The sequence below is a fragment of the Anarhichas minor genome, unplaced genomic scaffold (genome assembly GCF_050575085.1).
Source record: "Anarhichas minor isolate MPS153535 unplaced genomic scaffold, ASM5057508v1 ptg000003l, whole genome shotgun sequence".
NCBI lineage: Eukaryota > Metazoa > Chordata > Actinopteri > Perciformes > Anarhichadidae > Anarhichas > Anarhichas minor.
The window spans coordinates 10,660,462-10,675,455 of record NW_027466449.1 but is presented as its reverse complement, the minus strand read 5'-3'; the positions used below and the strand labels follow the sequence as shown (position 1 = coordinate 10,675,455).

The following is a 14,994-nucleotide window of genomic DNA, read 5'->3' as shown; positions in this document are numbered from 1 at the left end:
CCCCATTGTCTCCTCTCTTCTCCCCTCAGTTCTCTTCTTCTATCTTGTCTCCCCTTCTAACTTCTCCTCTCCTATCCTTATTTTCCCTCTTCTCTCCTTGTTTCTCCTCTCCTTTCATCTCCTAGTTTCTCTCCTTCTATCATTGTGTCCTCTCTTCTCCTAATTTCTCCTCTCCTATCCTTGTTTCTCCTCTTCTATCCTCATCTCCCCTCTTCTCTCCTAGTTTCTCTCCTTTTATCATTGTGTCCTCTCTCTTCTCCTCATTTCTCATCTCCTTGTTTTGCCTCTTCTATCCTTGTTTCCTCTCCTCTTGTCCCCTTTTCTTTATCCTCCTCTCCCCTCGCCTTGTCTGCTCTATCCTTGTTTCTTCTCTACCCCTCTATTCCTCTCTCCTCTGTACTCCTTTCCTCTCTCCTCTCCTTGTTTCCTCCTCTCCCCCTTCTCACCTCTCTTACCGTTTGCTTCATCCCAACAACTCTTTTTGGATTTCAACATCCTTTTACTTTGTCACGCTCATAGCTGTGAGCTGTACTTTAAGGAGCATGGAAATATTTGTCCTCCTTTCTCAAATGTGCGGCTACTCCTCAGATATTTCCAGTGTCGGTGGTTTCCGATGATTTACGGATCCATCATTCAGCTGCCGTAGATGAATTGCACGTCTCTGGCTGCTCGGCAGTTTGTTTCGACTCACCTCACGAAACATTTGGTCCAAACGGGGAAGTCGTTTTCACACGTTGCTATTTGATAAGTGTGGATAATAACTGCTCCGGATTAAAGCTGTTCCCCTTTACTGATTGTTAACGATGACGGAAAAGATTACTGCAAGATAAATGACTTTTCTGACTGGTATGCTTTTGATGAGACAGTTCTGAGAAGTGCTTAGCCGCAGTATACACAGCGCACAATGGTGATGGTGACTGGTCTTTGCCTTTGTGAACTGCTTACATTACAGTCGGGGGGGGAGGGGGGCACTCCTGTTTAGATAGGTGGGTAAATGATCCTAGATTTCTTGCTGCTATGATCACACCTACCTTGCCAAATAACCCCCCCCCCCCATTGTATTCAATCTACGCAAGTGTTTATCTGTTTTTATAACTCTCTCTTTCTATTTCTCTTTCACCAAATAGTGCATTTGCATCATTTAATCTTGGTTGTCCTTGAAAGCGCTCTGATAAAGTTCGTATAAAAGGAAAATGTTCCCCTTCAGGGAGATTGGTGTTTTTTTACTCTGGTCTGCTTCATTTTATTTTGTTACGCTCTTAGTTCCTTTTCAACTTTTTAATCGCTCATCTGAAGGCCATTTGTTCAGGGTAATGAATACTCTGGCCTCATGGCTCTGAGTGGAAAACTGAAGTAAATGGAGTGAATTTTAATTTGATGGCTGTGTCTTTGTTGGCTCTGTGTTGTCTGTAAAGAGTTTCACTTGCAGCTCGATAAGTGATGAAAGCCGGCCCGTCATTATGCAAAATGTAACATGAACTTGTGATGCCTGCCAAAGCAGCAGGTATCCTCAATTTATTAACTCTCCTAAATTGCAACGCCACTTGAAATTTAGGTTTATCTCTCTGCAGTGTAATGACACTGCACTCATTGTTAATTTAGCCTCTATTAAGTAAATATATACCTTTATTTAATAATACATTGATGGTAATTAACATTAGAGGGTCAAATATTTACTTTAGTTTTTTCATCCAGCTCTGGGGATTTTGAAAAGATCTTTTTTCTTATATTACATAATCAGATTTGACAAATCTACTAATCTGACAGAGCCTCATAAAAATATGAAAACACAAACACACTCCAACTTCGTTCCTCGTTTTTCTTTATGGACGTTACAAATGGTCTCATGCAAGTTAACTTCTTCCTAACAATAATAATGATTGCCCTAATCTGACAGAGCCTTTACAGTCACAAAATGAAAGTGAAATTTAATGCTGATCACGTTGCACTTGGTCAGTCAGATTGAGGTTTTTAGTTTTAGTGAATCAGAGAACAGATTTGTGTCGTCACTTCCAAGATGGTGGCGGGCAGAGCCCCCCACTTTAAAGTTCACGGGTCTTTAGAAACCTGTGGGTGACGTCACTGAGACTGTGTCCATATATTATACAGTTTATACAGTATTCTTAAAACATGTTACAAAGTGCTTAACAGTAACCCAAACTAGAGAAAGTAGAGCTTTAAATGGTACCTCACGGCTGAATGTGATCACAACGCCTAACAACAGGCATTTACCTTTCAACCAAGAGGTTCTTTAGTTATTTTGGTTTGTAATTTACTCGTTTAATTGAGGAGAGAAAATCATTTTGAATACATGACATTAACAAACAGCAGTTTGCTGACCCCTCAAACACTAACAGAAAGATGTGATTGATATGTTGGCTATAGTTTTGAAGGCTTTTGTTTAAAACAAATACATTAAATGTTCCTTTATAAGTGATCTCACTTACTGATTTGTATAAGATTACCTCATGTGCACACATTGAGGGATTCCCCCCCCCCCCCCCCCGCTACCTTTGTTATTACTGTCAGCTGAACGTGTTTTAGGCAAACAACATGTTTGATAAAAATCCCCATGCCACCGTACTCCTGCTCTGCTGTTTTTTGGCTGGCTTTCCACTGCGTACGTGCGGCTCAGTGCGAACACGAGCATCCAATCCTCTGCCTCCTGTTGTCACAGCAGTTGCCCACCAACTTAATCCCCTCAGCTGCGGATGAGCGGGCCGACAAGTAAGTGGACAGCACCTGAGTCTGCAGTTATCAGTGCTCCCAAGTGTACCGGTGCTCCCTCACAGCCCATATCTCACGTTCACTCCCTCCTCCACCCCTCCCCCAAGATGTATGTATTTTAAACACATTTATTTTTGGGCCGTAGAGGTGCACAAAACCTGTTGTTTATTTTTTAAAATTGGCTCCACATTGGTTTATCCTCACCAGAGCATCTCCTTTGAACCGCACCAATCATTGTCAAGTAATTGTACCTCTTCCAGTTGCCAGAGCCAGCTGTTGTACCAACGCCCCTCTAAGGTTGCCTGCGTCCTTCCTTCCTTCCTCTGGAAACAATAGTCTAGAATCCCAACATGACACTGCTCTAGGATGAAAGTTCACAACTTTCCCATTAAGTTGTTATGGTTGCAGCCTCCCAGGCCTAGCGGCGGCACCATCGCGGTTGCCTCCAGTTCTCTGAACTGAGCAGCGTGAGAAAGGAGGAAACTACGAATAACTTAATCCGAAGCAAAGTCAATGGACGGACTGAGTGGAGGCTGGCTGGCTGATGGGTCAGAGTGGTCCTGCGTCGCACAAGATGACCGGAGTAAAGCAAAGAAATCTTAAAAGACATTGTTTGTCTGCTTAATTTTAACATAAATTCGAGATAAATCATCAACTACTGTAAAACCTGGTGTGTTGGTTTTCCTCCTGTCTTTTTGAGTTGAGTTCGTTGAGCCACCAGCCACCAATACTTGTATAACAAGAGTTATATTTACTAACTTATCACATCGCCTTGTGTCTTTTCTAAACGGAGACCAGCACTGTGCAATTGCTGTAATCATGTTACATCATTCCTGCAGCTCTGCAATCGCGGTGAACAGAAGGTCTGCAAAGTAATGGCTTTGCTGGATGCGTGTTTCTGGAAAAGAGACGACTACCGAATCTTTCTTGCACTTTTTAATGTTGTCTTCAATCAGAGTTTTTGTGTTTCCATGTTGTGTGTCTCCATTACTGCTGTAGCCCCGATGTGTGGTTAAAGTTTTTAGGAGGCGCATTGGCGTATGCCCCAAATGTAATGATTGGACCGGCTACCTGCCTGTCTACTGGCGCATATTTAGCTTGTGCACTCATTGCTCGTCACCAGTCAGTCTTCCACAAGCTGCTACCTTGATAGCTCTGAATACTAAAAATAGCCGTGTTCGTTGTTAACGTTCATAATGGTAATTTTGGGGACGAGGCTGTGGAGAGAGGCCTGAAGGGATGAGCTGGCGCTGTTGCTGACTTAGCAACTTTCTTGCTAGATTTAGCCTCTCTTTGAGCTACTGCTGCTACTGGACATGGAAAATATAATATTATATAATTTGTACCTGGCTTGTTCTGCACCTGGAGTCGTGCATGTTATTCATCAAACCTGATAATATATTGCACTCATTTTATTGAGCACAGACGTTTTTTCTCAGACTCTTTGAATGCTTTTGATTCTCTTGATTGAACAGCTCCCTGTGGAGATTTTGACCTCGACAGATTCTCTATGAATGGGTCACCATTTTGTTTATCTCATGCATAAAGAGGCACATGCATGTGTGCGCCTGCTGGTGAAGCAATAAACCGTCCTACCAATGGTGTCACACTATTGCACTGATCTACAGGTGGAGGCAAGGGTAAGAAGACGACTGCATATTCCTGAATATCTCACATATAGCTGAATACATCGCGAGCTACTGCCATAGTAAACCAGGCGGTAAACACTCACGGATTGTTAGTGCAGAATATTTACCTTGGTCTTCATGTTAGTAATTCTGGACCTCTGAGACGCTATTGGCATATTGCAACTTTGGCTCAGGTAAAAGATTTCTTTTACAAGGTGTTGTCTCTGGACATAGTATTAAATTGGATCCTAGATGATTGTTATAAAACACATTCCTCATCTCCCCGAATACTGCATTTAAAATACATACATTTTATACAAATTGTATAAAAGCTACTGTGAATTTATTGTTCATTATCTATATGGTTTGCCATCTTTTCATGGCGTCCCGTCTCTGGTGTTATTTAGCTCCCCCCCCCCCAGAGTAAAATGTTTTTCTTCCTGAAAGTGGCAGCCTTATACCTGCAGCTCTTTTACGACTTTGTCCAAATAAATCAGCACTGGTTGCAGTATACGTGCTGGCTTTTGAGCCACAAGTTAATTTGGGCAACACCTTCCCAACAGCGGTAATGGTGATAATACATGAAGTGTATTAAAAGGTGAGGAAAAGCTCCACATGGCCAGTGAGTGATGAGGTTTCAACAATGTGGGGCCTTGGTTTTTACCGGTTTCGGAAATCTTAATAATTGATTGATTAAACCTGCAGAGTGACAACGCGTGTTTATTGTTTTAGGTCTTTGTTTCGTAGTTTTCATATGTTATTACCAGCGTGTCATACCTGATCACTGTCGCAAAGTAAAGGTAGTCCTTTGCTGTCTTGCAGGATTTTAAACACAGTGTTGCTGCAGTTGAGGATATTGCCGTAAGGCATTCTGTTTGCATAAAGGCAAATACCATCTTGTCTTCTCACAGTAAATACTTGTTCTCCTTACTGTACCTCACTTACTGTGTCAGTGCGATGGTAATTGCAGGTTGTCTTTGGATTTCTGCATATTGTTTTGGTGCTAAATGCCTCTTTGAAGCTCAGTAAAATGAGGTCAGTCCCACAGCACAGCAAATGGGAAATCACCGGAGACATTACACGCGTGATCGAAAAAGTTAATTAAAGCTTTTTTAATAGTGAATGATTTGTTTTGGATGAACTATTTTTAAAATGACAACCCACGTTTGTTCACATAGTAAAATTAAATGCATTTGAGGCGTTTTAAACACATGAGCAGTTATACTGTTTCAAGATATCAGAACTTCTAATGAATACACAGCAGTGAGTTGCAGCGGTTTTGTTTTGGTGATATATTGCTCAAAAGAACAAGCTAATTTAACGTGTTTCATGGTAATGCAAACAAAGTCATGACATGGTTTAGGTAGAGTCATTTTGTACAAACATCACCAGTTTGCTGCTGGCACATTACAAAAGCAGCAATGGCAGCCGCGACATTATGGTGGAAAGTCTGGATGTTCATCTCACCAGCTTTATCCACAAAACAGTGACTGATGGACAAGTCAGATTTAGCTACTCGGGGGCATCCAACCCAATTAAGAGATGACTTGGAGCAGAGAATCACAGCCTCTGGACAAGGCCAGGTCATATACTTTCTAAAGTTAAAGTGGCACGTTTGGACCACATCATTCACATTTCAATGTCCATGTTTCAGTTTTTTAAGTACAGAAATTTAAGGATGTCTTTAAAAAAAAAGAAATAACAGTGAAGAAGAAATGTGCAGGACGAGGAAATGAAAGAGAAGGGGACAAATAATTAGAATTACACAGATAAGCAAATCCAAGAAAAAACAAAATAGAAATGCAATAAAGACAAAAGTTAGTAGCTGAGTTGTATGGACTCGACAGCTGTTGCGTGATGTCTAATCAGATCACAGTTTGGTTGACATAATAAAGAGGAGGGCTCCTAATTTCAGTTTCACCTTTCTATAAGTTCCCCCATTAAATGTGACAGGAAATTGGCAAGTCCACTCTCTGGGTGTTACATCTGTTTCCCAGGCAGCAGCTCAACAAAACACGGCCTTGCACACCACCATTACCATTCTAGACACTCAGAATTATAGGAGTGAGAGAGAGAGAAAGAGGGAGATTGTCAGCTATCTCAATAAGGCATGCTTTGCTCAAGGCTATGTCTCTCTTGTTCCTGCCCTCTCGTCTCTCCTCCTTCCTTTACTTAGCAGCAAAAAAAGCAACAAAAGAAAAAGAAGGTGCGATTGAATGCTCATCGCACCGAAACTCTGTTCCTCGTCTCCCAAAAGAACTTGATGTCCATGCGAGGTAGTGCAGCAGACTCAAGGGTACACATGAAAGGGCAGTCTGTAATGAAGAAGGTGGAGGCTAACGCTGCTACTCCGTCAAGCTGTCAGAGCTACCACGGAGCCCACACTGTCTTTAACTGCACTCCCTGAATAATTATCATCTCATTTTGGAAATAAGAAAAAGCACTTTTAACAGAGAAACAGACAAAAGGTATCTACAATATGCGTCTGATGGATAAATCCAGATGTTAAACTGATCCAGCTGCAAAAACAGGTTAAAAAAGCTAAAGCCTACAGATCCTAGTTTAAAAGTGAACCACCTGTTACAATCACTAAAAATCAAAAGCAGTATGTGTATACAATCAGTATACCGTCAGCAGCTAGCATAGAAGTGCTAATGCTAGTTAATGATGACTCTGCTAATGTTAGCTCCACAGAATCGTCGTGTTTCAGAAACGTATACATCCGTCTTACCTCTCCGGGTAACGAGTATCACTATTGCTGCAGAGGTCTACCGGCATTTTCATTGTGTTTATTCTGTGGTCAAGGCCCATTTGTGACAATTTTAATAACAGTATTTCTGCAATTCCCCGGAGCGATTACATTGCAGCCTGTTTGACGTCTGCCAAAAGATTAATACACACGTGATGTTGTCCACATGACTAGCCTTTCACACTGGGGGCGTATTCTTTATTACGCACATGCTCACGCAGTCACATTCGTGCACGAAAACACTGCTCAGCCTAAAGGCTTTGTGGTTGCCTAGCTGCCCACCTTCTCACCTGTACCCGCCCATCTTCACCTGTTTAGATGCTTAAGACCAAAATAGACCCGAAAGTAATTGCATTGTCGTCGCATACTGTACACGCAATCTCAAGTGGCTGTTGATACTTGCAGAAGAGCCACTGTGGGCGGTTCAGTGAGGGTTTGACTGGGTTTGGAAGTGTCAATCTGTCATGGTGCCCACTCACTTAGGACACAGTTGCAAAAGCAGGTTGCGTGGTTAAGTCTCTTGCTTCTGGAACAACATTGGGTTTGAGAATCCTGCCCAAGCTTGATCTGCTGTGTCGTCAATCTTTTGTCTCTATTTCAACTTTCCCCACTTACAAAGACTTACATCGCTATTGCCCTTTGGGCTTGGTCGCCTGACTAACCAAATACAGTTAATAAAGAAGGTCAGGAGCATTGAATAACCGCAGTAACTGGGATACTGAGAAACTTTAGGCTGAGCTATGATTGAGACAAACTATTTTTTATGACGTGTCATGCCATAACGTCTGCGGTAATAATATTTATAACTGTATCGTTGGAGAGTGATTCTGTTCTCTTATTGTGTTATTTAGACCCTTTTTTTATATGGTTCATATGGTATTATTTCTTAACATATTAAACCCCGTCCTTCTTTCCCTCCCCCTGTGTTTGTACACCTCCTCTCCAGCTCTTGGAGTATGTTGGCAAAGGAAAGAGCATCATGGACGTGGGTTTGGCCCAGGCCCGCCAGCCACTCACCACCCGCTGCCACTACTACGAAGTGGAGATTGTTGATGCTGGGGAGAAGTGCTACATCGCCCTGGGCCTGGCGAGACGGGTGAGCTTTCTAAGAAAATGAACTACACACACACACACACACACACACACACACACACACACACACACACACACACACACACACACACACACACACCTACATTCAACAGAGAAGCAAGTTTTTTTTGCTTTTGGCCCTTTCCCCCATTTCACCACACTATTATACATGAGGCAGGCAGTGTAGCTCAATGAACTCGAGGGAAGTGGACTGGAGGAATACGCCGCCCATTCGCTGACTCTTCCATTCTTCCCCTCTGGTCCCCATACTTCAACAAGTCGGTGATCTCACAACATGCTAATGATGGAAAACTTTGACAAAAACCTGAATTGGGAATACGGCGGGTAATTACCTAGTGCAAAATGTTCTTCAGGCGCTGGCATGGGAATGTTTTAAACTTGTACTAATGGAGGAGAAGCAGCGCCCTTGTCTTTTTACATTGAATTTTAAATATGGGATCCCCCCACATACATGTAAATCTCAGTGTATGGAGTAAAGTTGATGGGTGGCTTAACCAGTAAAACCATTTTTAGAGTCTATTAGAGTCTACTAGTGGTAAACATAGTGGTACTGTCAAAAGCTTTATTTTTCCCCCATTATCCAGCAGCTCAGCCATTCGCTTTGGATATAATGGCCTACTTTTCGGAGATTAAACACCTTCCAAGAGGAAAATACAATTAGAGAAATTTTAACGCCTTATTTCTTTTTCCAAAGAATGCACATGCGGTTCCCATTTCAGCATTAGCACTGCAGCTCTGCAAGTGACTATTACGGTTTGAAGAATTAAACAGACAAACCTTTTAGATGTTTTGGAACTGAGTGAGACTGATGCACATTAAAGGAGTATTTCACCCACAAAATGACCATTTGTATCAATTTAACCACCTAGTGTGACCTTAAATTCTTGAAGAAAACTTAGTTTTTCTTGCGCGCCTCTACGGTGAACGAAAAATACCAAGACAGAGAAAAGTCTTTAAGAACTAAAGTAAATAGGGGGCTGCGTTTACAAACTCGTACAGTATAATCAAAGTCTCATTTATCCAGCCGTATGCTCAGAACTTCCCAAACACATGCATCTTTGCAAAAACCTTACTATTTAAAACACTTCCGCATAAACTGTCTGACGCTTGCGCAGGTGTCCATGCGAGTGCTGTTCATGCATAAGTGTTTAAAATAGTAGTGAGCATACGAACGGATAAATGAGACTTGAGATTATGCTGCACAAGCTGTGTGAGAGTTTAAAAACGTTTGTTTTGATATAGTTTTGCTGCTGTTAAACGCAAATTCATCACGACTTTTCTCTGCTTTTGGATTCCTGGTTCACCGTGGAGGCATGCAACAAAACCAGAACGTTTTCTTTAAGAATTCAAAGTAACACAGGGGTGAGTTATTTATTTACATATGGTCTGTAAACCATTGGGGGTGAGGTTTTCCTTTTCAGAGATGCAGAGAGAGATTACAACAAGGATTAATGTATCAAGACTTCAAGGATGTAAAGTACAAGCAGTAATAGTTAAACTCTTGCAGGGCTGCTTTGAATCCTCACTAAGCTTATAAAAGGTAAGATTAAACTTGTATGAATGTCTACTTTCTGATGGATAGATTCTCTCATAAAACCTATTTGCGTTACATTTGACCTAATATGCTTCTTCTGACTTAGGGACCATTTCTTCAACAGCATGGAGTCATGATTTGTGAGTTTATTACTCCCTGAAAGTTTAGCCTCGAAAGTGTTATGCATGTGAAATATTAGCGATTGCCAAAGCCAAGGCCTGTGGAGAGCTGCCAGCACTGTCTGTCCCAGGGTCAAAGCTCCGCTCCTTTTTATAACAAAAATAACAGATGAAACTTTTATCACATCTCTCAAGGTCTCTGAGGCAACTAATACAAAACTAGGAGAGAGGGATGCGCTTTAAATGGCGATAAGAGAGAAATAGACTCGCACTGTATGTGTGCGCTCTACCTACAGGTTTCCATTTGGAAAATGGGTAAATCTGAACATCCTTTTTGTGGATTGTCTCGTTAGTGTTGTTGGCTCTACAAAGTCGTTGATGTCTACCGCTCGACATTGAAACAATAACTTGAAAATCAATAATGCCAGTAGTATTGCCATCTTCATAGATATGTTGCTTGCTAAACCACCTGGCGAATATTTCCCATAATTCACTCTTAAAGTCAAACTTTTTGCCTCAGGGAAAATAAACCCGAATGATTGAGCTACCGTGCATATTTTTCAATTTTTTTAAAAAGAGGATAAAACTGTTTTGGACATATTTGTGGAAAAAGCTTCTTGGCTTCAGGCTTCTGGGTGGGCATTTCCCTTGTTGCTAGAAGACACACTATCAATACCTGTGATGCTCTACTGACAGGAGCACATCATATTGGACATCCTGCCAATGTTGATACAAAAGGTACCCTTTTTCAACAAACCCACATAACGTTTATTATGGATCTTTAGCGATTACAACATGAAACATCTGGGAGAACCGTCAGGCTGTTGTGGATATATTTGCACAAAAAGAAGCTAGCAAGTCAGGATAACTAAGTCGATGCTAGTTCGCCGAGCTTACTGAGATTCCCACTGATTCCCACCGGACTTTACTTTTAGTTCATGTTATTTCAACACGCTGCTTCACACTCACGGGCGAATTACACATCACTTACATATCTGCCCTGTCTCAAACTTTACAAACGATATTGCGCTAATGATATTACACCGCGTGCAATTTGCCCTTTTCTTTGCGTCTGATTGCAGTTAACCATGTGGCAAAGAATGAATGTTGCTTTTACGCCAAGAACTCAGTGGCAGAGACTGCGAGCTTCAGGTCCTTTCGGCAAGCAACTTGGACGTGACAGAGAGAAACCATATTTGGGATTTAATATGCCATGTAGGGGTGATCCCAAATAGTCAACTAGCCAACGATTCGATCTGAAGAGCCCGATTCGACTGCCAATATCACAGTAGAAGCATCGCAGTAGCAGAACAATGTGGTTATGAAACAAAGGATCATTCCATTCGGGCTATATGTGGGTGCTAAATGCTTGATTTCACATAGAAGGGCTTGGTTTTATTTTGGTATAAATATCAGCCTATTAAATATACTGTTAATAAAGTAACAACACAGAAACGTAAAATAACTCATCCCAACTAATCTCCTTTGTGTGCGTGAATAAAAAAAATAGAGTGCCACTATTAAAATTTGCGTGACCATCAGAACATCATCTTGGCAAAATAACAGCAGAAGGCTGCTGTTTTAAATATCAAAGAACATATTTATTAATCCGATTATTATTATTTATTAATAAGCAAATAAAGTCATTGCTCAGTTGGCTTTAGGCAAGACTTGAGATCAGATTCTACTATGTACATTCCTAGCTGGGGACACCCCTAAAGTCTGGTCTTGCTTCAGTTACTACCAACTCTCTGAAGACGCGGATAAGTTCACTGTAACTGCGTGTGGTTTTTAACTCTGATATTTTAGAATTGCATTGTTTTTGCAGTGAGGCACATTTGAATAGAAAGGGTCTAATTCTGAACCAAATAAATGCATATTACCGAGTTTAAATACGTGCAAACAGCACAGGAAGTCTAGTTGTGGTGACTGCAAATGAACAAAAACTACCAGCAGCAGCTAACAACAGCACTCTATGCGCTACTCTGTGATTCAAGTCATGACACAGAGAAACTAATGGAGTCTTCAAATCACAGATGGAACAAGAAATATCAAAAACTATTCTTTTTTTGTTCCAGTAGTTTAATAGTAGCAGTACAGTTTTAAGTACACAATTCAAAACAAACACTAAGAATGTTTATAATGAATTAATTTATAATTCATTTAATCTCATTGTACTCCTAATCTTTATCTGTTATATTCACTGAATTATTTTTTCTGTGAATTAAGAGAAATAAATGCCAGAATATCCTCTGATGGACCTAAGAGAACAATGTGAACACACTCAGTTAAACACACACAGACGATGCTCCCATTGGTGAGAAAGAAGTTGAGTGGCGATAACTCTAGTTGCATTACCTCCTCAGAGTTCCTCTCTCCTTTCTTTTTGCTCAGCTTCTTTTCTCTCTGCATCTGGGTTTTATTATAAAGACATTAACCTTAAGTCCAAGAGAGGTAATAAAGCAGCAAAGTGAAGGGCTTGGCTAATGACTGTTTACTCAGCAGCATTTGCAAGTTTTGCTCTTTTGACGTAGTATCCCACGGTAAGACGGCCTGAATACGAACACAAATCCACTCATTACTGCCCCACAGAGTGCCAGATTCTGCCTGTCTGTCTCGCTCTTTCTGTTTGTTGCGGTTCATGACTTCAGGCTCAACTTTGTAGTCAATTTTCTTCACTTTACATCTGTTTCTGCAAACTCACTCTCTGCTCCCATCTAAACATCCACAGTAGCTGCCCACCACACAAGAAAAGTAACAGGTTTTACCCAAATTTGCAACATGGCTCCCGTGATGACAATGATGCTCATTTGGTTCACCACTTCACTGTCATAAGAAATATCGGATGGATTGACGTGAAATATGGTGTGTTCATGGTCCCCAGATGGTAACGCTTGCTTTGGTTATCCCAGACTTTACATCCAGCAGTACAAAGTTTTTAATTATTCAGTGAAATTTCTCAACATGTACTTCGTGGATTGGCGACTCAAGTCTCAAACCAACACTGTGCCTACAGAGCCACTAGCATGCTACCCATACTACCACACTAGTTAGTATGCCGGAACCATAGTATGTTGAATGCATTATGCCAGATATACCTGGATGTCCTCCTGCATCTGGTCGCATTTTGCAGTATTATGACCCACAATCCTCTGTGCAGCAGATAAGTGAACAAAAGGCTCAAAGTCAAAGTGCAATGTTATGACAAAGGAGTAAGTCCCAAATAAATGCGCATTGCCTGCAACAGTACGTACTTTGTATGGGCAGCTGCAGTAGGTTCAAAAAGTAAAAAAGAAGAAGTGTGCGATTTGGAACTCAGTGTTGGTTTAATTTGCATGCCCGAACATTGTCCCTTTGTACAGATATTCAACAGAGAAAATAAAGTGAAATATGAGGTTTGAGACGTTAAAATCAAATTGGCTGTTAAAAAAAGGTGGAAGGACATTTTTGAATCCCCCAAGCCGCTGTTGACATTTTCCTGTCCAACAGGAAAGTCAGAGGAATTTGTGCTATGTGATAAGTGTGAATGTTTTGTATGTGAGGCGAATGTGTGTTTAGTAATCTAAGATCTGTTTTGACCCCACTGCAAGTCCCAGACCTGACGTGACCCCCTCTCTTCTCTCATTCCTCTGAAGATAAGGGTGTCCGTGAATGTACAGCATGCATACGCTTGGTAGCGCGGTTGTTTTTCATCCGGTACACAAGCGGTTGCTAGGCTGTGGGACAAAGAGAGATCTAGACTCCGTTATGGAGTGGAAGTAGAGTGTAGAGGGTACATGGGAGTGTAAGGGGGGGGGGGGGGGGGGGGGGGGGTGTATGGTAGAAAGTCTGAAGGTTGGGAAAAAAAGAAGGGAAGCTGTTCAGAACATGTAACACACAGGAAAAAAAAAAGCTGGAAGACCCTCGTGTCCTGAAAAACAAACAAAAAGAAAATGATCATAAACATGTCGGGGGGGGGGGGGGGGGGGGTGTTTAATGGATGTGTCATAGTTGTGATGAAGAGTTCTGAGAAGGTTTTTTCACACCACCAATGACCCTCCGTCTCTGGTGACTGTATGCATTCACTCTCTGTTCATGTACAAACATACATTCATGAAGCCAAGCGCACACAAACGAGACGTGTAACCGCTCGGGAGACTGAAATCGCCGTGTTTCCTGTGTCCTGGTGTGACCCGGTCCTGGGAACAGCTCTTTTCCTCTTCCTCCTGTGATACAGCGGTCCTATTAACAGCTTTTTAGTGCTACTCCTGTGAACCTGTATATTCTAACGGGGTCAATTTAGGATAAAAACCAAAGACCGGTCACTGTGCCAAGGTCTGATCTGGAAGCTGCAGAACACACAGCAACCAGCAGCCCAGTAATAATGTACGAGGTGTAACTTTTATTTAGAACGGCAAGATTTAGTCAATTGACAGAAAATTGATCCCCAACTACTTTCGGTATCGAGTGATTTTGTTTTTAGTCTTTTTTTTGCTAAACATCTGCTGTTCCCGTCCTCTCCAATTTTCTTTGGCATACATGGAATTAGACTGATCTAAATGGAACATTTAATCTATTTATGGAGAAAGTAATTGGTATATTAATTGATAGTGAAAATAATTTGTTTTGGTTCACTTGCTGTAATTGCTTTGAATTTTGCCCCGTATATGTTGCAGGTTTGGTGTCATCCGATCAACCCTTCTGATCGGCCTTTAGAGAGCTCATTGATCACTCCGTCATTCAATACCACAACACACTTTATCAGTTGTATGTGTCTGTATCAAGACAACATTTCCATATGCACTTGTATGCATCCATTCAAAAGTGATGAACATGCCTAAACACATGCACATAGATGGCCTGTTGTTGTCTTCACTCAGACTCTTTGTGTCATCGTGTGAGGAGCTGGAGGATGTAGTCTGATGACGCGAGGTTATACAAACAGACCTGCATTAGTTCCCTACACAGTTTCTGCCAAACCCCTATAGCTGAGGTTGTGTGGGCACGTACAAACAGAAACCCACTACTTTCCCTCCTCACCTCAACACACACACACACACACACACCCATACACTCACATCTGTGGTACTTCATATTTGTATGTGGTAGCTGCTGTAGATGATGGATATCTGCTTCCACACGGTT

General features: G+C 41.5%; 1 protein-coding gene across 3 annotated transcripts in view; it reads left to right on the top strand.

Moving 5' to 3' along the window:
* LOC142956009 (SPRY domain-containing protein 3-like) overlaps nucleotides 1-14,994 on the top strand; it is a 42,203-nt gene that overhangs the window by 11,464 nt on the left and 15,745 nt on the right. For all 3 annotated transcript variants that reach the window (XM_076097303.1, XM_076097295.1, XM_076097312.1), the window contains exon 7: nucleotides 8,051-8,200. In XM_076097303.1, the coding sequence (XP_075953418.1) occupies nucleotides 8,051-8,200 (150 nt within the window). The remainder of the gene's footprint in view (nucleotides 1-8,050; nucleotides 8,201-14,994) is intronic.